At 49.4% G+C, this 21874-nt stretch overlaps 2 protein-coding genes across 2 annotated transcripts; both read left to right on the top strand.

Moving 5' to 3' along the window:
* The first annotated feature begins 308 nt into the window (after window positions 1–308).
* On the top strand, window positions 309–1626 carry LOC114840481. The gene is made up of 4 exons (XM_034292400.1): window positions 309–523; window positions 640–922; window positions 1068–1355; window positions 1516–1626. Exons 1-4 carry the CDS (start codon window positions 345–347, stop codon window positions 1624–1626), a joined length of 861 nt encoding a protein of 286 aa, XP_034148291.1. The 5' UTR covers window positions 309–344.
* Window positions 1627–11649: 10023 nt separating this feature from the next.
* Window positions 11650–21510, top strand: LOC105007939 (E3 ubiquitin/ISG15 ligase TRIM25-like). Its single transcript, XM_034292139.1, has 6 exons — window positions 11650–12225; window positions 14108–14194; window positions 14386–14619; window positions 14750–14909; window positions 17007–17066; window positions 20902–21510. The coding sequence occupies exons 1-6, from the start codon at window positions 11650–11652 to the stop codon at window positions 21423–21425; spliced, it is 1641 nt and encodes a 546-aa protein (XP_034148030.1). The 3' UTR covers window positions 21426–21510.
* The last annotated feature ends 364 nt before the right edge of the window (window positions 21511–21874 follow it).

Genomic DNA, 21874 nt, shown 5'->3' with positions numbered 1-21874 from the left:
GACGGAGAGGAAGACGAGTACCAGGACAAGGGAGAGGAGTGGGACAAGGACATGGACAAGGGAGAGGAGTGGGACAAGGACAAGGGAGAGGAGTGGGACAAGGACAAGGGAGAGGAGTGGGACAAGGACAAGGGAGAGGAGTGGGACAAGGACAAGGACAAGGGAGAGGAGTGGGACAAGGACAAGGGAGAGGAGTGGGGCAAGGACAAGGGAGAGGAGTGGGACAAGGACAAGGGAGAGGAGTGGGGCAAGGACAAGGGAGAGGAGTGGGGCAAGGACAAGGGAGAGGAGTGGGGCAAGGACAAGGGAGAGGAGTGGGGCAAGGACAAGGGAGAGGAGTTAGAATGCGTGGTGGCGCTCAAAGAAGGACCAGAGCTAGGGTAACTGATCAAATAAGAGCTACTATCATTGACCATGTCATAAACCACGGGCTATCATACAGAGAGGCTGGTGAACGAGTACAGCCAAATCTCAGCCGGGACACACTGGCATCCATTGTCCGTATTTTCAGAGAAACCAACAGGTAGGATATTGCTTTTCCTACAGCAAAGTGTAAATACAGTAATTTTACCATTTACAGTATTAGAGTGACTGTATGCCTCCGGTCTCTAAAATGTAATTGTATTTTGTCCCTCTAAGGATTCAACGTCTACCTCCCTCAGGGGGCAGAGGAAAGCTCCTGAATGAAGAACAGGAACGTGCTATTGTCAACATGGTGATTGCTGACAATGAAATAAAACTGAAGGACATTCAGTCCAGAGTTGTAGAGGACAACCTTGTCTTTGGGAACATTGCAGCAATCAGCATAACATCCATTTCTCGGACTCTAGCTAAACACAGAGTCCGAATGAAACAACTATACAAAGTTCCTTTTGAAAGGAACAGTGAGCGCATCAAAGAACTCCGTCACCAATACGTCCAGGTAAGGTTATGCAATACAGTCATTACTGTACTATACACAGTGTGTTTTGCAGTAAACTACTCTATAAACCTGGAGTACATTAGGACATACAGTAGATATACAGTACAGCACAGCATTTACATACACTGTGTCTAATTACTTTCAGAGAGTCATGGAGTTGGAGGCCAATCAAGTCCCACATGAAATTATCTATGTTGACGAGGCTGGCTTCAACTTGGCAAAAAGGCGTCGCTGTGGGAGAAACATAATTGGCAAAAGGGCCACAGTTACCGTGCCGGGCCAGAGAGGAGCCAACATTACCATGTGCGCCGCAATCTCCAACAACGGTGCACTCCTGTATAAATGTGAGATTGGCCCCTACAACACAGTCCGCCTTCTCCTGTTTTTAAAAGACCTGCACGAAAGACTGGTGCCAGAGGTAGAAAGGGGACAGGTGGGAGACCACTTGCCAATATATGTGATCATATGGGACAATGTGGCATTCCACCATTCCCGGGCAGTCACAGCCTGGTTTGACGCCCATCCAAGGATGATGTCCCATTTCCTTGTCCCTTACTCCCCTTTCCTCAACCCCATTGAGGAGTTTTTCTCAGCCTGGAGATGGAAAGTTTTTGACCATCGTCCACATGACCAAATGTCCCTCCTGGATGCAATGGATGCTGCATGCCAAGACATCACAGCGGAACACTGCCAGGGGTGGATAAGGCATGCCAAACGATTCTTCCCACGATGCCTTGCCAATGAAGATATCAGGTGTGATGTGGATGAGAACATGTGGCCAAATGCAGAAGACCGGGCAGATTAGAATATTACTTTGTTTTTGTTATTATTATTCCAGTGCTTTTTCTTGCAGCAATGTCCTTTTGCAAATAAAGTCTTTACTGCAGCAATTCTGTCTCTGTCTTTTTTTTTTTTTCATAAACTGTACATTCTATAAAGCTACTCTAAGATGGTCATTCATTTTTTGTATTGAATTTCTGCAGCAAAAGAAACAAAATGCATGCATTTACTAAACCCAACAAAACAAAAATGTAGAGAGGCATCAAAAGAAACTGCAGTGCAAAACACAATCTATGATCAATACAATATACTGTCTATTGTATGAGGGCAGACCTGATACATAAAATAATGCAGTTTCTGTAATTTCAGCTGATGATAGTGTTTTTTTTGTCATTGTGTTATGATTGACTAAATGTTCCTGTTGGAAGAGAACATGTGTTAGTGTTTTGAATAATTATTTGATTTTGAAACATGTTTGCAGTGTTTTGTTAGACATAGTGTATTGTGTTAGTGTATTATTGTGTTTTGTAAATTAGTTTTGGAGTTTAGTTTACAATGTGTGATTTTGAGCATGAAATTAACCGTTTTGCCAATTGTGTGTTTTAGGTGTGTTGGTGCGTTAAGAGTTTAGGAAACTTGTTAAATGTATTGAAAAAACTGTCATAGCGATTGTAAAAAACTGTAAATGAGGATCCAGACATTTCGGATTTGTTCTGTTCTCTAATCATTAGGGTAATGATATCAACAAAGTCATGTTGTTAATAAGTACTATTTTGTTGCAGTCTACATCCTAATGCGTAAACTGTTTAAGGATTGATACCAAGGGTTGATTTGGTATCAAGAGGATGGATTGTTATGGAAATGTCACTGATGCATTCTTATTGATTCATGTATTGAGTCCCCATGTTTAGATAAGAAAAGAAATGTAGGTTGTGCTGTACTGTCACGTCCCGGCTGTGCCCCTAGCCATCTCTGCGCTGGGCTCGGGGCATAGCCGGGACAGGACAGGAGGTGGCATTTAGCCACCTCTACTCCTTTTTTTGGTTTCCCCAATTGGAGGCAGGTGTTAGTTATTGCCTCCAATTGGGGACCCTATTTAAGTTTAGTTGGTTAGGCCCCAAGGGGTGGTTCATTTTGGTTTTGTGTATCCTGTGTAAGGAAGACCCACGTCACTGGTTGCTGCCTTTTTGTTTGTTGGAGTCCTTCTTTCTTTTGTTTGATTAAACATGGATTACCTTCCCTACCTCTACTCTGCGCCTGTGTCCTTTCCACCCCACGACCGTGACAGAATGAACCACCACCAAGAGACACAGCAGAAATGGACGGTAGGGGAACTCCTCGGTTGGCCGGACAGCGACACCGAGGAGGAGGAGAACCCCTACTGTCCTCTGCGGCACACCAGGCCTCCACAGCATCCACCCCGGAGGAGACGTCGACGGAGGCGACGTAAGCAAACCTCCGTGTGTCCGCCCCAAGAATTTCTTGGCGGGGTGCTGTGGGGGCAGGCGGAATGGAAGGACGCGGCCGTGCCACCCGTGCTCACGTGTGGGGTAGTCCAGGTGCCCCAGCCCTGCCCGGTGCCAGCTCCTAGGCGTCGGGCAACAACGCCGGGGGGGCCTATGAGGGCTTTCCCTGGTGTAGGGAGATGTGAGGACTGGTGGGGCTATCGGGACCCGCCGTACCGGTTCTCGCAGCCAGCGCCCCCCGCTGCCCGGGAGCCGCAGCCAGCGCCGCCAGCGCCCCACGCTGCCCGGGAGCCGCAGCCAGCGCCCCACGCTGCCCGGGAGCCGCAGCCAGCGCCCCCCGCTGCCCGGGAGCCGCAGCCAGCGCTCCTCGCTGCCTGGGAGCCGCAGCCAGCGCCGCCAGCGCCCCCCGCTGCCCGGGAGCCGCAGCCAGCGTCGCCAGCGCCCCCCGCTGCCCGGGAGCCGCAGCCAGCGTCGCCAGCGCCCCCTGCTGCCTGGGAGCCGCAGCCAGCGTCGCCAGCGCCCCCTGCTGCCTGGGAGCCGCAGCCAGCGCCCCCCGCTGCCTGGGAGCCGCAGCCAGCGCCCCCCGCTGCCTGGGAGCCGCAGCCAGCGCCCCCCGCTGCCTGGGAGCCGCAGCCAGCGCCCCCCGCTGCCTGGGAGCCGCAGCCAGCGCCCCCCGCTGCCTGGGAGCCGCCGCCAGCGCCCCCCGCTGCCTGGGAGCCGCCGCCAGCGCCCCCCGCTGCCTGGGAGCCGCAGCCAGCGCCCCCCGCTGCCTGGGAGCAGCAGCCAGCACCCCCTGCTGCCTGGGAGCCGCAGCCAGCGCCCCCTGCTGCCTGGGAGCCGCAGCCAGCGCAGCTAGCACCCCCTGCTGCTTGGGAACCGCAGCCAGCGCCCCCCGCTGCCTGGGAGCCGCCGCCAGCGCTGCAGCCAGCGCCGCCAGCGCCCCCCGCTGCCTGGGAGCCGCAGCCAGCGCCCCCTGCTGCCTGGGAGCCGCAGCCAGCGCCGCCAGCGCCCCCTGCTGCCTGGGAGCCGCAGCCAGCGCCGCCAGCGCCCCCTGCTGCCTGGGAGCCGCAGCCAGCGCCGCCAGCACCCCCCGCTGCCTGGGAGCCGCAGCCAGCGCCCCCTGCTGCCCGGGAGCCGCAACCAGCGCCCCCCGCTGCCCAGTGGCCGCAGCCGCCAGGGCCCCCCGCTGCCCAGTGGCCGCAGCCGCCAGCGCCCCCCGCTGCCCAGTGGCCGCAGCCGCCAGCGCCCCCCGCTGCCCAGTGGCCGCAGCCGCCAGCGCCCCCCGCTGCCCAGTGGCCGCAGCCGCCAGCTCCTCCCGCTGCCCAGTGGCCGCAGCCGCCAGCTCCTCCCGCTGCCCAGTGGCCTCAGCCGCCAGCTCCTCCCGCTGCCCAGTGGCCTCAGCCGCCAGCTCCTCCCGCTGCCCAGTGGCCTCAGCCGCCAGCTCCACCCGCTGCCCAGTGGCCTCAGCCGCCAGCTCCTCCCGCTGCCCAGTGGTCTCAGCCGCCAGCTCCTCCCGCTGCCCAGTGGCCTCAGCCGCCAGCTCCACCCGCTGCCCAGTGGCCTCAGCCGCCAGCTCCTCCCGCTGCCCTGTTTTCGCCGCCGCCAGGACCCGCCGTGGACTGGCCGCCGCCCGGGCCCGCGGATGACTGGCCGCCGCCCGGGCCCGCGGATGACTGGCCGCCGCCGCCCGGGCCCGCGGATGACTGGCCGCCGCCGCCCGGGCCCGCGGATGACTGGCCGCCGCCGCCCGGGCCCGCGGATGACTGGCCGCCGCCGCCCGGGCCCGCGGATGACTGGCCGCCGCCGCCCGGGCCCGCGGATGACTGGCCGCCGCCGCCCGGGCCCGCGGATGACTGGCCGCCGCCGCCCGAGCCAGCGGTTGACTGGCCGCCCGAGGCCGCGGATGACTGGCCGCCGCCGCCCGAGGCCGCGGTTGACTGGCCGCCGCCGCCCGAGCCCGCGGTTGACTGGCCGCCTTGTCCCGCAGCGCCTTCACCTGCCCAGGAGCCCTCGCCTGTCCCGGCCTCAGCGGCGCCCTCGCCTGTCCCGGCCTCAGCGGCGCCCTCGCCTGTCCCGGCCTCAGCGGCGCCCTCGCCTGTCCCGGTCTCAGCGGCGCCCTCGCCTGTCCCGGCTCCCCCGTCTCCTGCTCCCCCGCCGGCCGTCAACCCTCCGCCGGCTCCCCCGGCTCCTGTTCCTCCGCCGGCTGCCGACCTGCCGCCGGCTGCCGACCTGCCGCCGGCTGCCGACCTGCCGCCGGCTGCCGACCTGCCGCCGGCTGCCGACCTGCCGCCGGCTCCTATTCCCCCGCCGGCTCCCCCGTCTCCTATTCCTCTGCCGGCTCCTGTTCCTCCACCGGCTCCCCTGTCTCCTATTCCTCCGCCGGCTCCCCCGGCTCCTACTCCTCCGCCGGCTCTCCCGCCGGCTCCGGACCCTCCGCCGGCTCCCCCGGCTCCTGCTCCTCCACCGGCTCCTATTCCCCCGCCGGCTCCCCCGTCTCCTATTCCTCCGCCGGCTCCCCCGGCTCCTACTCCTCCGCCGGCTCTTCCGCCGGCTCCGGACCCTCCGCCGGCTCCCCCGGCTCCTGCTCCTCCACCGGCTCCTATTCCCCCGCCGGCTCCCCCGTCTCCTATTCCTCTGCCGGCTCCTATTCCTCCGCCGGCTCCCCCGGCTCCTACTCCTCCGCCGGCTCCCCCGGCTCCTACTCCTCCGCCGGCTCTTCCGCCGGCTCCGGACCCTCCGCCGGCTCTTCCGCTGGCTCCGGACCCACCGCCGGCCCTTCCGCCGGCTCCGGACCCTCCGCCGGCTCCCCCGGCTCCTTCTCCTCCACCGGCTCCTGCTCCTCCGCCGGCTCCTACTCCTCCACCGGCTCTTCCGCCGGCTCCTGACCCTCCACCGGTTTCCCCGTCTCCTACTCCTCCGCTGGCTCTTCCGCAGGCTCCTGACCCTCCGCCGGCTCCCCCGGCTCCTACTCCTCCGCCGGCTATTCCGCCGGCTCCGGACCCTCCGCCGGCTCCCCCGCCTCCTGCTCCTCCACCGGCTCCTATTCCCCCGCCGGCTCCCCCATCTCCTGCTCCTCCGCCGGCTCCTACTCCTCCGCCGGCTCTTCCCCCGGCTCCGGACCCTCCGCCGCCTCCCCCGGCTCCTGCTCCTCCGCCGGCTCCTATTCCCCCGCCGGCTCCCCCGTCTCCTGCTCCTCCGCCGGCTCTTCCGCCGGCTCCTGACCCTCCGCCGGTTTCCCCGTCTCCTGTTCCTCCACCGGCTCCCCCGGCTCCTGCTCCTCCGCCGGCTGTCGACCCTCTGCCGGCTCCCCCGGCTCCTGCTCCTCCGCCGGCTGTCGACCCGCCGCCGGCTCTCCTGCCGGCTCCTGTCCCTCCGCCGGCTCTCCCGTCTCTTGAACCTCTGCCTCCCCGGCCTGTCCCTGCGGCTCCGCCTCCCCGGCCTGTGCCGGCGGCTCCGGGCGCTGAGCCTCCGCCGGTCCGGGTGTGGTCGTCCCGGTCTTGCGGTCGGGAGCCCGCGCCTTTGGGGGGGGGTACTGTCACGTCCCGGCTGTGCCCCTAGCCATCTCTGCGCTGGGCTCGGGGCATAGCCGGGACAGGACAGGAGGTGGCATTTAGCCACCTCTACTCCTTTTTTTGGTTTCCCCAATTGGAGGCAGGTGTTAGTTATTGCCTCCAATTGGGGACCCTATTTAAGTTTAGTTGGTTAGGCCCCAAGGGGTGGTTCATTTTGGTTTTGTGTATCCTGTGTAAGGAAGACCCACGTCACTGGTTGCTGCCTTTTTGTTTGTTGGAGTCCTTCTTTCTTTTGTTTGATTAAACATGGATTACCTTCCCTACCTCTACTCTGCGCCTGTGTCCTTTCCACCCCACGACCGTGACATGTGGTAAAGGAAGTATGAGGTGCTGAGATAAACGTAAACCCATAGCAGGATGGGGGTAGATACATAACAATGGGTTTTAGGACAGGATAGAGAAGGATACACAACAGGGGGTAGGATGGATAAGGAACATGTGTTGCCATGCAGATTCTTATCCCTACCCATTTTTCTATGAGTATCGAATGTATTTCCAAATGCTTTAGAGACTCCTCGGATGATTATGTTTGTAAGCGTTTGATGTGTCTCTCTTATTTGCTAATAATAATAAATGGTTGAATTGTGCCAAGATAATTTTGTCTCTGTTCTTACTCCTTTAAGTGTCGATCGATGGATTTGCCATCACACTCCCCGCTCCCAACCCCACACCCCTGTCCCTCAAACTCACTCCCCCCTCCCAACCTCACACCCCTGTCCCTCAAACTCACTCCCCCCTCCCAACCCCACACCCCTGTCCCTCAAACTCACTCCCCCCTCCCAACCCCACACCTCTGTCCCTCAAACTCACTCCCCCCTCCCAACCTCACACCCCTGTCCCTCAAACTCACTCTCCCCTCCCAACCCCACACCCCTGTCCCTCAAACTCACTCCCCCCTCCCAACCCCACACTCCTGTCCCTCAAACTCACTCCCCCCTCCCAACCCCACACTCCTGTCCCTCTAACTCACTCCCCCCTCCCAACCCCACACTCCTGTCCCTCTAACTCACTCCCCCCTCCCAACCCCACACCCCTGTCCCTCAAACTCACTCCCCCCTCCCAACCCCACACCCCTGTCCCTCAAACTCACTCCCCCCTCCCAACCCCACACCTCTGTCCCTCAAACTCACTCCCCCCTCCCAACCCCACACCCCTGTCCCTCAAACTCACTCCCCCCCCCCACCCCACACTCCTGTCCCTCAAACTCACTCCCCCCTCCCAACCCCACACTCCTGTCCCTCTAACTCACTCCCCCCTCCCAACCCCACACCCCTGTCCCTCAAACTCACTCCCCCCTCCCAACCCCACACCCCTGTCCCTCAAACTCACTCCCCCCTCCCAACCCCACACCTCTGTCCCTCAAAATCACTCCCCCCTCCCAACCCCACACCTCTGTCCCTCAAACTCACATCCCCCTCCCAACCCCACACTCCTGTCCCTCTAACTCACTCCCCCCTCCCAACCCCACACTCCTGTCCCTCTAACTCACTCCCCCATCCCAACCCCACACCTCTGTCCTTCAAACTCACTCCCCTCCCCCTTTTTCCAATGTTGTAATAAAAAATTTTTTTTTATCAGTTTTAATGGGGTTTTATTTATTCAAGCTGGATAGACATTTTTCAGATGGTCAAAAATAACAAGAAATGCATAGATTTCTGTCATAAGGTAACTCATTGCCTAGACTGTACTTGCACCGATCATGCTTACTGCCATGTGTAGTTACCCCCCAAAGGCCCATTCTGAGCCTGGAAAAACCCTGAGTCAGTATCTGGATCAACCCCCTCATGCAGTGTGACATATTCTTTCCATATAGCTGATCAGGCAGTTTATGTGGCATATGAAACGTTTTCCAACTTCTCTTCAGTTGTTCTGAAGTTGCTGGATAAGGACGTGAACTAGGCACACTTATCAACATTGATCCCGAGTTTGCCAAACATGCTCAAAGGGTGACATGCCTGGTGAGTATGGAAGCCTTGGAAGAACACATTCAATACATTTTCATCTTCCAGGAATTGTATGATACTTGTGACATGATGACATACATAGTTTTGCTGAAACATGTGGTGAAGGCAACAGATGTATGGAACATCAGTTAATTTCGCCCCGAATCTCTGCCTTTACCTCTTACCATGACCCAGAGGGCACTATGTTATCAACGTTGACATCATCACTCGCCCACACAACACCAAACACACTGTCTCCCATCTGCCCAGTTAAATCCAGGATTAATCTGAGAAGAGCACACTTCTTCAATGTACAACATGGGTGCAATATCACAAATTGAATTTAATATCCTTTTTTTGTTTATGTATTGTTGGTTGCAATGATATTGACAAGCAACTATTCACCAGATTGTGTTCACAGGAAATTGCCATTGAGAATACCGTAGTAGCCTGCACTACTCATCTTCATCCACCACAGTCTTTGTTCGGGGGATGTTCATGCAGGGCTGGGACAGACATACAGACATCAGCACTAATATAGGAGCAATCTGAACTTGAGTCCACTAACATTGATACCACAGTCCATTCAAATACAGCTCTGACATTGGAGGAGTGGTCAACTCTCTCACCTGTATTGTCTATCTGATTGGATGGTTAAGATGAAACCTGGGCTCAACATCAGTTACTCATATACCGTTGGGAAAAAAAGTATTTGTACAGTGTGAGAGACGGAATCTTAAACAAAAATCCAGAAAATCACATTATATGTATATATATATATATATATATATATATATATATATATATATAATATTTAAATAATTAATTTGCATTTTATTGCATGACATAAGTATTTGATCCCCTTCCAACCAGTAAGAATTCCGGCTCTAACAGACCTGTTAGTTTTTGTTGTGGAAATGTCTCTAACCAATGTATTCTCACTGATTAAAGGGAGTCCCCTTATTCAAATTAGAAAAGGAATGTGGGGGATCTGGTATTTGCCTAAGGGACATCTTTGACTGGTATCAGCAGATGAAATGGTTACTCTTTATCTGCGCATCTGTATAACTCATCAGGGCATCTATTGTCTGTCCGGGTTCAGATTGTCTGTCCGGGTTCAGTTAGAATTGAAGAAGTTACCTATGGGGGGAAGGAGAGCTTGGCCTTTGTGTAAGCCTAGGTAGTAATAGAACAAAGGGAAGTGAGGTCAGTTGGCCCCTTTAGGTAAACGCAATAGTAAACATTATGGCAGGAAGGATAAGGTGGGGGGATCTTGGGTAAAATCCTATGTGACGAGACAGATGGGCAACAACTTACCACACCCCTTTTAACTATAATAAATACGTATTGTTCATGTATTGAGTTAGAGACTCCTCGGACAATTATGTTTGTAAGCGTTTGACGCGTTTCTCTTATTTGCAAATAATTAATAAAATGGTTAACCTGTGCCAAGAGAATTTTGTCTCTGTTTCTTTCTCCTTTAAGAGTGTCGATCGATGGAATTACCATCACATTTTTCTTTAAGAAGCCCTCCTGTTCTCCACTCATTACCTGTATTAACTGCGCCTGTTTGAACTCGTTACCTGTATAAAAGACACCTGTCCCGTCTGAAGTTTGCCAATGACCATCTGGATGATCCAGAGGAGGAATGGGAGAAGGTCATGTGGTCTGATGAGACAAAAATAGAGCTTTTTGGTCTAAACTCCACTCGCCGTGTTTGGAGGAAGAAGAAGGATGAGAACAACCCCAAGAACACCATCCCAACCGTGAAGCATGGAGGTGGAAACATCATTCTTTGGGGATGCTTTTCTGCAAAGGGAACAGGACGACTGCACCGTATTGAGGGGAGGATGGATGGGACCATGTATCGCGAGATCTTGGCCAACAACCTCCTTCCCTCAGTAAGAGCATTGAAGATGGGTCGTGGCTGGGTCTTCCAGCAAAACAATGACCCGAAACACACAACCAGGGCAACTAAGGAGTGGCTCCGTAAGAAGCATCTCAAGGTCCTGGAGTGGCCTAGCCAGTCTCCAGACCTGAACCCAATAAATCTTTGGAGGGAGCTGAAAGTCCATATTGCCCAGTGACAGCCCCGAAACCTGAAGGATCTGGAGAAGATCTGTATGGAGAAGTGGGCCAAAATCCCTGCTGCAGTGTGTTTAAACCTGGTCAAGAACTACAGGAAACGTATGATCTCTGTAATTGCAAACAAAGCTTTCTGTACAAAATATTAAGTTCTGCTTTTCTGATGTATCAAATACTTATGTCATGCAATAAAATGCCAATGAATTACAATGTGATTTTCTGGATTTTTGTTTTAGATTCCGTCCCTCACAGTTGAAGAATACCTATGATAGAAATTACAGACTTCTACATGTTTTGTAAGTGGGAAAACCTGCAAAATCGACAGTGTATCAAACACTTGTTCTCCCTACTGTATCCACCTGCTCCTTCTCTCACACAGACGTTCTGCTCCCTCCCTTTGGAGAGAAAACACACGACTCCTCCCTGCAGTAGGAGTCTCTCCCTGGTATTGGAGACCTTTGAGTAGGAGTAGGTACGCCCTTGTTCCCTCACTACTGACCTCCTTTCTCCTCTGGTATGAGAACCTGCTGTGCTCCTGGGAGTGTCCAGTCTGCCATCCATGTGAGTGTTGAGACTGTCAGTCCAGCTCCCCACAGCTACAGACACACTGTCCATCAGTAGGAGTCTGGAGGCTGGACCACAACCCTGTGTCAGATCCACATCCAGTTACAGGTATAGAAAATCACAGAGAACTGAGAATATTTACTCTGGCTATGATAGATCACTAGTGCCCTCTACTGGCCAGACCTGATATCTGACATCTGAGTTCACCACAGAACCAGGAAGTCACAGAAAATAAACCACTCCTCTGAAAAAAAAATGTTAAAGGCAAACAAAAGTAATCTCTTGTTCTTTTTTCTCTGTTAGTATGTGTGTGAATAATGGCGGAGGTCGTAAGCTCAATCAGTTGTTCGATCTGTGTAGATCTCTTGAAAGATCCAGTGACTATTCCCTGTGGACACAGTTACTGTATGGGCTGTATTAAGGACTGTTTGGATCAGGAAGATGACAAGGGTATCTACAGCTGCCCCCAGTGCAGACAGACATTCATACCAAGACCTGTTCTAAACATGAACACCATCCTGGCTAAATTGGTGGAAAATCTGAAGAAGACAAGACTCCAAGCTGCTCCTCCTGATAATTATTATGCTGGACCTGGAGATGTGGAGTGTGATTCCTGCACTGGGAGAAAACTCAAAGCTGTCAAGTCCTGTCTGGTGTGTCTGGCCTCTTACTGTGAGACTCACCTCCTGCCTCACTATGAATGTCCTGCCTTTAAAAAGCACAAGTTGGTCCAAGCCTCCAAACAACTACAGGAGAAGATCTGTTCTCATCATGACAAACTGCTGGAGGTTTACTGTCGTACTGATCAGCAGTGTATCTGTTTTCTTTGTATGTTGGATGAACATAAAGGACATGATACAGTCTCAGCTGCATCGGAAAGGACTGAGAAACAAGTAAGATGGGAACTATAGGATAAAGCTTTCTCTGGAACAAAATTAGACCACTGCAAAATTATCAGTTTCTCTGGTTTTACTATTCATAGGTATGTGTATGACTAAAATTAACATTGCTGTTGTATTCTATAAACTACTGGGAAGATTACACCAAAATTCCAAATCAAAATATTGTAATTTAGAGGATTTATTTGTAGAAAATAACAACTGGTAAAAATAACCAAAACAATATGCATTGTTTTCAGACCTCAAATAATGCTAATTTCATATTCCTTTTCAACAACAAAATACTAATGTTTTAACTTAGGAAGAGTTCAGAAATCAATATTTGGTGAAATAACCCTGATTTCTAATCACGGCTTTCATGCTTCTTGGCATGCTCTCCACCAGTCTGTCACATTGCTGTTTGGTGACTTTATGACACTCCTGGCACAAATATTCAAGTAGCTCGGCTTTGTTTGATGGCTTGTGACCATCTCCCTCTTGATCAAATTCCAGAGGTATTCAATGAGTTTCAGGTCAGGAGATTGGGCTGGCCATGACAGGGTCTTGATCTGGTGGTCCTCCATCCACACCTTGATTGACCTGGCTGTGAGGCATGGAGCATTGTCCTGCTGGACATTTTTTTTCTCAGAGTTGGGGAACAGAGCAGAAGGAAGCAGGTGTTCTTCCAGGATAACCTTGTACTTTGCTTGATGCATGCGTTTTTCACAAAGACAAATCTGCACGATTCCAGCCTTGCTGAAGCATCCCCAGATCATCAACACCAAGATTTACACCAAATGTCACAGTGGGTGTCAGTCATTGTGTCTTGTAGGCCTCTCCAGGTCTCCATCTAATCGTTAGATGACCAGGTGTTGGTCAAAGCTGAAAATATGACTCGTCAGAGAAGATGACCTTACTCCGTTCCTCTACGGTCCAATCCTCATGGTCATTTGTAAACTTCAGCCTGGCTCTTCTTTGGTTCTCATTGATGAAGGGCTTTTTTCTAGCTTTGCATGAGTTCAGCCCTGCTCCTAAGAGTCTGTTTGGAACTGTCCTCACTGTGCACTTCACCCCAGCTGCTGTTTGCCATTCTTTTTGTAGGTCACTTGTTTTCATCCTATGGTTGTTGAGTGACATTCGAATGAGTTGACGGTCATCTCGGTCAGTGGACAGTTGTTTTCACCCTCTGCCAGTCTGTAGCTTTGTTGTCCCCAATGTCTGCTTTTTGACCTTGTTCTTATGAACCGCCGTCTTTGAAATATTCAGGATGGAAGCAAACTGATGCTGACTGTATCCCTCTACCAGTAAAGCCAGAATTGAACCCTTCTATTCCTCCCTCAAAGCTTTTCTTTTCAACTGCTTTATCATGCTAAAAAAAAAAAAATGTATTTATTGAAATTAACTTTGAGGTACTACTTGCACTGTTTCTGCCATCCAGCTGGTCCTATTGCAAGAGGATAGTGATGACCACAGCAGTGGTTTTTATACTTTTCCTCATTAAATTTAATTTGGATCTGGTAAACACCTAATCAGTACCTTATTGAGTAAAATGAGGTGTGCCTGTGTTGGAATTGAACACACCCTGGAATGGAATGGCTGCCATACATGTAGACAAGCTGAGTGGTCTCTTAATTTTTTCCACATAGTGAAAAACATATTGATCAAGGATCTGCAATCTGAGTGATAATATGTAGCGACTATATATACAAACTATATGTAGCGACTATATATACAAACTATATGTAGCGACTATATATACAAACTATATGTAGCGACTATATAGCGACTATAACCGAAATTGTAAGAAACAAGAAAATATCCTTATTAATAAGTATGACATAATTCAAAATCACTACACTTTGCAAATTCAATTTGTTTATGACGTATTTCGCTGCAGAGACAGAAACATTTGGAATCCCAGAAGAGAATTGGGGAGAGAGAGAAGAAGATTCAGGAGTTGAGACAGGCTGTGGACACTCTGAAGGTGAGTGTTGTGGCTGATATAAATACATGTACAGGACCAATCAAAAGTTTGGACACACCCACTGAATGGATTAGTGTATCTAAACTATTGACTGGCACTGTGTGTTTACATTTACTTGCTGTCTGTAATCTTGGTGATAGCAGAGTGAATTAACTTAAATTAGACCCACTTCCCTCTCTGTGTCCTAACAGCACTCTGCACAGGCAGCAGTGGAGGACAGTGAGAGGATCTTTACTGAGCTGATCTGCTACATTGAGAAAAGACGCTCTGAGTTGAAGGAGCTGATCAGAGCTCAGGAGAAAACTGAAGTGAGTCGGGCTGAAAGACTCTTGGAACAACTGGAGCAGGAGGTTGCTGAGCTGAGGAGGAGAGATGTTGAGTTGAAGCAGCTCTCACACACAGAGGATCACATCCATTTCCTCCAGGTGACATCACTAACTTACCTTACAATACTCTGTAAAGGCTACCTCTTGACCTCTTTACCAGTGAAATGGATTGGAACTTAATTCACTGTCTGTCTATGTCAAAACCTATTGCTTCTTTCCCTCTCTGTAGAGTTTCCAGTCTCTCTGTTTCTCTCCTGGATCTGAGGTCTTACCCAGCATCACTGTCTATCCACACATCTCCTTTGAGCATGTCAAGATATCAGTCTCTAAACTGAAAGATCAAATACAGGATGTATGCAAAAAGGAAATGGACAAGATATCTGGGGAAGGTTGGTCAAAATTATTTTTAGAACGTTGAAGTTATGTTTTTTACTCATAGAACTACATCTAATGTTATACAACAGCCAATATTATTTTGGGGAGGACATTATGAAAGCAAATACCCAATATTAAGACATTATTGTAATATGTGATTTGTCTGGGTGGGCAACAATTAGACTAAACAGAAATGTTCCATAGACAGTACGTTGTAATAAAAAAGAGGACAAAAGGACAAAAGGAGGAGGAGCAGAAGGAAGGGGAAGGATATAAGGGGAGGAACAAGAGAATAAATGACCTCAATAACTTCAGTGAATCAGTGTAGTTATCAAGTAGAGATCTGAGATCTGTCAACAATCATTGTCACCATGACATCTTGGTTCTAGTCAGTGACCAAAATCAAAGCCATGACAGACTGGCCTGAACCACTGGTACTCATGTACATTTATATACAAACATAGTCCATCTATAGTTCATCTCTCCTCTAGTTACTTGTATGTAGATTACAAGTGGACATGATTAATGTGGACCTGTGATATACAGTGGGGAGAACAAGTATTTGATACACTGCCGATTTTGCAGGTTTTCCCACTTACAAAGCATGTAGGAGTCCGTAATTTTCAACTGTGAGTGACAGAATCTAAAACATAAATCCGGAAAATATCATTGTATGATTTTTAAGTAATTAATTTGCATTTTATTGTATGAAATAAGTATTTGATACATCAGAAAACCAGAACTTAATATTTGGTACAGAAACTTTTTACAGAGATCATATGTAGTTCTTGACCAGGTTTGCACACACTGCAGCAGGGATTTTGGCCCACTCCTCCATACAGACCTTCTCCAGGTCCTTCAGGTTTCAGGGCTGTCGCTGGGCAATTTGGACCTTCAGCTCCCTCCAAAGATTTTCTACTGGCTAGTCTCCAGGACCTCCAGGACCTTGAGATGCTTCTTACGGAGCCACTCCTTAGTTGCCCTGGCTATCTGTTTTGGATCGTTGTCATGCTGGAAGACTCAGCCACGACCCATCTTCAATGCTCTTCAATGAGGGAAGGAGGTTGTTGGCCAAGATCTCGCGATACATGGCCCCATCCATCCTCCCCTCAATACGGTGCAGTCGTCCTGTCCCCTTTGCAGAAAAGCATCCCCAAAGAATGATGTTTCCACCTCCATGCTTCACGGTTGGGATGGTGTTCTTGGGGTTGTATTCATTCTTCTTCCTCCAAACAAGGCGAGTGGAGTTTAGACCAAATAGCTGTATTTTTGTCTCATCAGACCACACAACCTTCTCCCATTCCACTTCTGGATCATCCAGATGGTCATTGGCAAACTTCAGACGGGCCTGGACATGCACTGGCCTGAGCAGGGGGACCTTGCGTGCGCTGCAGGATTTTAATCCATGACGGCGTTGTGTGTTACTAATGGTTTTCTTTGAGACTGTGGTCCCAGCTCTCTTCAGGTCATTGACCAGGTCCTGCCGTGTAGTTCTGGGCTGATCCCTCACCTTCCTCATGATCATTGATGCCCCACGAAGTGAGATCTTGCATGGAGTCCCAGACAGAGGGAGATTGACCATCATCTTGAATTTCTTCCATTTTCTAATAATTGTGCCAACACCAAACTGCGTGCCTATTGTCCTGTAGCCCATCCCAGCCTTATGCAGGTCTACAATTTTATCCCTGATGTCCTTACACAGCTCTCTGGTCTTGGCCATTGTAGAGAGGTTGGAGTCTGTTTGATTGAGTGTGTGGACAGGTGTCTTTTATGCAGGTAACGAGTTCAAACAGGCGCAGTTAATACAGGTAATGAGTGGAGAACAGGAGGGCTTCTTAAAGAAAAACCAATAGGTCTGTGAGAGCCGGAATTCTTACTGGTTGGTAAGTGATCAAATACTTATGTCATGCAGTAAAAGGCTAATTAATTATTTTAAAATCATACAATGTGATTTTCTGGATTTTTATTTTAGATTCCGTCTCTCACAGTTGAAGTGTACCTATGATAAAAATTACAGACTTCTACATGCTTTGTAAGTGGGAAAACCTGAAAAATCGTTAGTGTATCAAATACTTGTTCTCCCCACTGAATAAGTCTATTTGTTTCCATAGTGACTACAGTTCAGATTGGACCACCAGCTGAGCCCAAGACCAGACAGGATTTCTTAACATGTGAGCAAATACAACCACAGACACACAGACACAATCACACATCGTTGTTTGCACTTCATGTAAACATACACACACACCCATAGACATGCACACACACACTCATAACCATACACAGGTGTAAATTATGTTTCTCTACATGTGAAGTACAATCTTACACACACACACACATACACACACACACACACACACACACACAAAGAGAGAGAGAGACAGAGAGAGAATCAGACTCACACACACAGAGAGAGTTTGAATTTTAAAACATGTTTATTGGTTCCATGAACCCAAAATACAACAGATACTCAAATAACTAAAAACAAAAAATAAACTTTAAAGATGTAACAGCAATTCATCATCCACAGAAACAACACACAACACACCCTGAACACCCCATAAACTTATGAACAGCTCAAAATTTTGTACCAGACTAGCCAAACTCAACCCTCAATCTCACTGTCAGCATCCCCTCAAACATACCCACCACATCCACAGATCCCTGTCCTTGAATAAAATGTTTCCTAGTCTTCCAAACAGCTAATTTATCAGCCCCTGTCAAAACAATTCAGCAAGACCACCACACCCCGTTTACTAAAACTATACTTGGGTCCAAATATAAACAACCGAGAACAGAATAACTCACCTAAAACAATAAACCACCTAGTCAAAAACAACAACCGATATGGAACAATATAAAAACACCTGTACCAGAGATTCAGGATCAGAACAAAAATGGACACCCCTCCACAACATTTTGGGTCCAGGTTAACCAGATGATTCAGGATCAGAACAAAAAGGACACCCCTCCTTAACACTTGGATCTAGGTGAACCAGATAATTCAGGATCAGAACAAAAAGGACACCCCTCCTTAACACTTGGATCCAGGTGAACCAGAAGATTCAGGATCAGAACAAAAAGGACACCCCTCCTTAACACTTGGATCTAGGTGAACCAGACAATTCAGGATCAGAACAAAAAGGACACCCCTCCTTAACACTTGGATCCAGGTGAACCAGATGATTCAGGATCAGAACAAAAAGGACACCCCTCCTTAACACTTGGATCTAGGTGAACCAGATGATTCAGGATCAGAACAAAAAGGACCCCCCTCCTTAACACTTGGATCCAGGTGAACCAGATGATTCAGGATCAGAACAAATAGGACACCCCTCCTTAACACTTGGATCCAGGTGAACCAGATGTCTATTGGTGGCTACATCCCCATGTATAATCCTCCACTGGAGACCAGCTGTCCTCTAATCAATGGACAGTTTATATAAAGACCACCAGCTGCCTTTCAGGGAAACACCTGGACCAAACACAACCGCCCACATCGTGGATTTCACCTCTTCTAGGGAGGAAACATGGGACACCTTCACACACACAGTGTACATGGCCTTCTTCCCCACAGCCCTGAACTCCCTCAGCTCTGGGGTTTTGAATGAAAGAAGTTCTACATCCTCTTGAAACGTCCCAGCAGCAACACGACATTGAGCTCAGGGAAACGTAATCCAGGTTGTCCATCCTCCAATCAGAGAAGGAGATGACTCCGATTGAGACTTCTCAAACAGAGCTCAGCCACGACCTTCCTCCCCAAACGATACGACCGGATCCCTGCTCTCTCTCCCAACTCCTCCAATGATCTGCTCTGCATCAGATGCCCCAGCTTCAAACACCCCACTCCCCGAAGGCATGAGTGAAGGTTGGCTGAATCCAGAGCACGGGACTGAACCATAGAATAGTGAAAAAGAGGCTCTTCAAACAGCAACATACTGGGCAGTGTGTTGATCTTCTGGGACATACAGAACATTCTCCAGGCCTGCATAACAGACTGATAAAAAGGAGTCAGGCCAGACCAATCAACCTCCTCCAACTACAAGAGAAAGAGATGTCTATCCAGACCCAACCGGATAGCTGTGATGGTAATTCCATCAAAAGGAACTCTTTTAGGACAGAGACAAAATTCTCTTGGCATAATTAGTAGTTTATTTTCAAATAGAGAGATGCGTCAAAAGCTTCTAAAATAAACCTGTGAGGAATCTCTGAGGAAGCACAGAACAGTCAGAGTACTTATTACAGTTAAAAGGGTGTGGTAAGATACTGCCCAAATGTCAACAATACATAGGTTTTACCCAAAGGGCGGGCTGTCCCTCATCTTATCCCAAGGAAATAAGGAAACTGTAGGTTACCTATTCAACTCAGAAGGGACACACACCATCTGGATAAAGAACAGATACACTGATGGTTTAAACAGATGGACAGATTGACAGACTGACGGAGGACCCAGTGATCTACTGATACCATTCAATGATGACAATTAACAAATACCAGATCCCCCTCTCCTACATTCCTTTTCTTATCTAAGATGGGGACTCAGTACTTCTAACTAGTAACCCATTCATACATGTATAGGACTAATTATACAGTTCAAGAAATTCCACAACACAGCCTTCATCATCAGAGTATGTGCTGTATCCACCCAGCTGGAATAGTCACTGTACAACAGTCTCTGGGCTGCTTGAAGACAGAACGCCTTGACTCTAGAAGTAATGTCCACCAGGCCCACCCTCATTCAGTGGTAGATACAGGGCTGCCGCCTTAACCCAGTCCTGTCCAGACCAGTAAAAGTTAACAAGTGTCCTCTGCAGAGTTTTTATCAAGCACCCAGACAGCTGTACAACCATGAGTCTGTGCCACAGAGTTGAGGGGGTCAGGTTGTTAGTTACCAGAACCCCTCCCTTATATGACAGCTGGGCTAACAACCATTTCCACCAAGACAATCTGGCACACACCTTCACCACTACACCCTCCCAGATCCTTTCCTGGACTACATCAGAGCCTAGAAAACCCCCCTGAGCCCATCCCTACCCCACTGAAGCCCCCTGGGTAACTGAGGAAGAGACCCCACAGGAAGCTGACCTGCCCAAAATGACTCACTCTTTTCCCAGTTGACCCCTGCAGAGGAAATCCTCTCATAAAACCAGGTGTTCAACACACAGAGGATCACAGGCCTCTGGTTTATTAAGTGAAGAGTAGAAATCCACAGCATGTCGGCGCATCTCAACATCGTCTGTAGTCACTTTCCCATCAGGGAGATGAAGACAGAGCATCTCTTTACATGGTGATATTGACTGGTCCAGGTTAAAGAAAAAAGTGCAGAGTAGGGTTCTGAAACATATAACCTGTCTAACCTTGCTGCACTAATTTGACCATCAGTCAATTTTAACCATGTGTACTGACAAACATTGGCATTTCTCGCTATCCATACATCAGAAAGTTCAACTCAGTCAACACACCAGACAGACAGGACACAGAATTCAGATGAGGTTCCAAACCTGTGTGATCAACAGTAAAATCCACTGTACAGTTCCAGTCCCCCAAAACCAAACATCCCTGTTGATCACATTGTCATAAAGAACCCTTTATCTTATCAAATACAGCAATGCACTGTGTTCCCTCATTTGGAGCGTAAACACTCAAAAATAAAACAGAACTCCCATAACATCCACCTTGACCAATAAGACCCGGCCCTTGTCAGTTTCAGTTATATATATTACAGTCACCCCCAAACCAGAGTAAAACAAAATGCCCACCCCAGCACTAAAATGTGTACCATGACTAAGCACATGCAGCCCAATAAATTGAAAGGGCCGCCAAAACTCCACACTCTCTCACACCACTCCCAGGATGCACAGAGAGAGAGAGCACGCACGCACACACACGTACACACACACACGCGCACACACACACACACACACACACACACACACACACACACACACACACACACACACAGTAAGGGAGAGACACTGTCACTGACTTTGTTTTTCATCCTCTTAGATTCCTGCCAGCTGACATTGGATCCCAATACAACATATCAGTACCTGTGTCTGTCTGAGGGGAACAGAAAGGTGAAATGTAGGGATGAGGTCAAGTCCTATCCTGACCATCCTGAAAGATTTACCTCCTATAAACAGGTGTTGTGTAGAGAGGGTCTGTCTGGAGTCTGTTACTGGGAGGTAGAGTGGAGTGGGGACAGGGTTGGTGTAGCTGTCTCATATAAAGGGATCAGCAGGAAAGGAGATGGTGATAAGTGTTGGTTTGGTCATAATGATCAGTCATGGAGGTTATTCTGCTCTAAATCCAGATGCTCTTTCTGGCACAATAACCTCAAGACTGATATCCCTGTCCCCTGCTCCTCCAGAGTAGGAGTGTATCTGGACCACAGGGCAGGAACTCTGTCCTTCTACAGTGTCTCTGACACAGTGACCCTCCTCCACAGAGTCCAGACCACATTCATTCAGCCACTCTATCCTGGGTTCAATGTTAATGGATCTGTGAAGATACTGACGCCTATTCAGTGATACATCTATCAGTCTGCTTCTATCAATATATGATTGATTGACTGTGGCTAAAGATTGATTTAAGATCACAGAACATCATGATATAGTTACAAATTTGCATGTACACAGGATTCAATCAAATCAAGTGGAATAGAGTTAGCCAGAGGTCTTGGTTCCTGAATGAACACATAACGAGACATGCCCCTCAATGGTGAAGGGAGTAGATTGACAGCTGAAATAAACCAATCATCTTAGAGTTTAGTTTAGTCAGTGTCTAGAACCTTGCTGAACAATCAAGTCTCTTCTTGATTTCCGGGATTTGTTTTGAGTTGGTTGTTTATCTGTCAAAAGATAAAATGTATAGCATGTGTATTGAAAACATTATTAAAAGTTGTACAAAACACAATTTATTGGTATTATGAAATGTTTAAAAAAATAAAAATTATATTGACTGTGTAAAATGTTTTTGT

Source organism: Esox lucius, chromosome 5, assembly GCF_011004845.1.
Source record: "Esox lucius isolate fEsoLuc1 chromosome 5, fEsoLuc1.pri, whole genome shotgun sequence".
Lineage (NCBI taxonomy): Eukaryota > Metazoa > Chordata > Actinopteri > Esociformes > Esocidae > Esox > Esox lucius.
The sequence above is the reverse complement of the archived record's forward strand: the minus strand, read 5'-3'. Positions and strand labels throughout refer to the sequence as shown.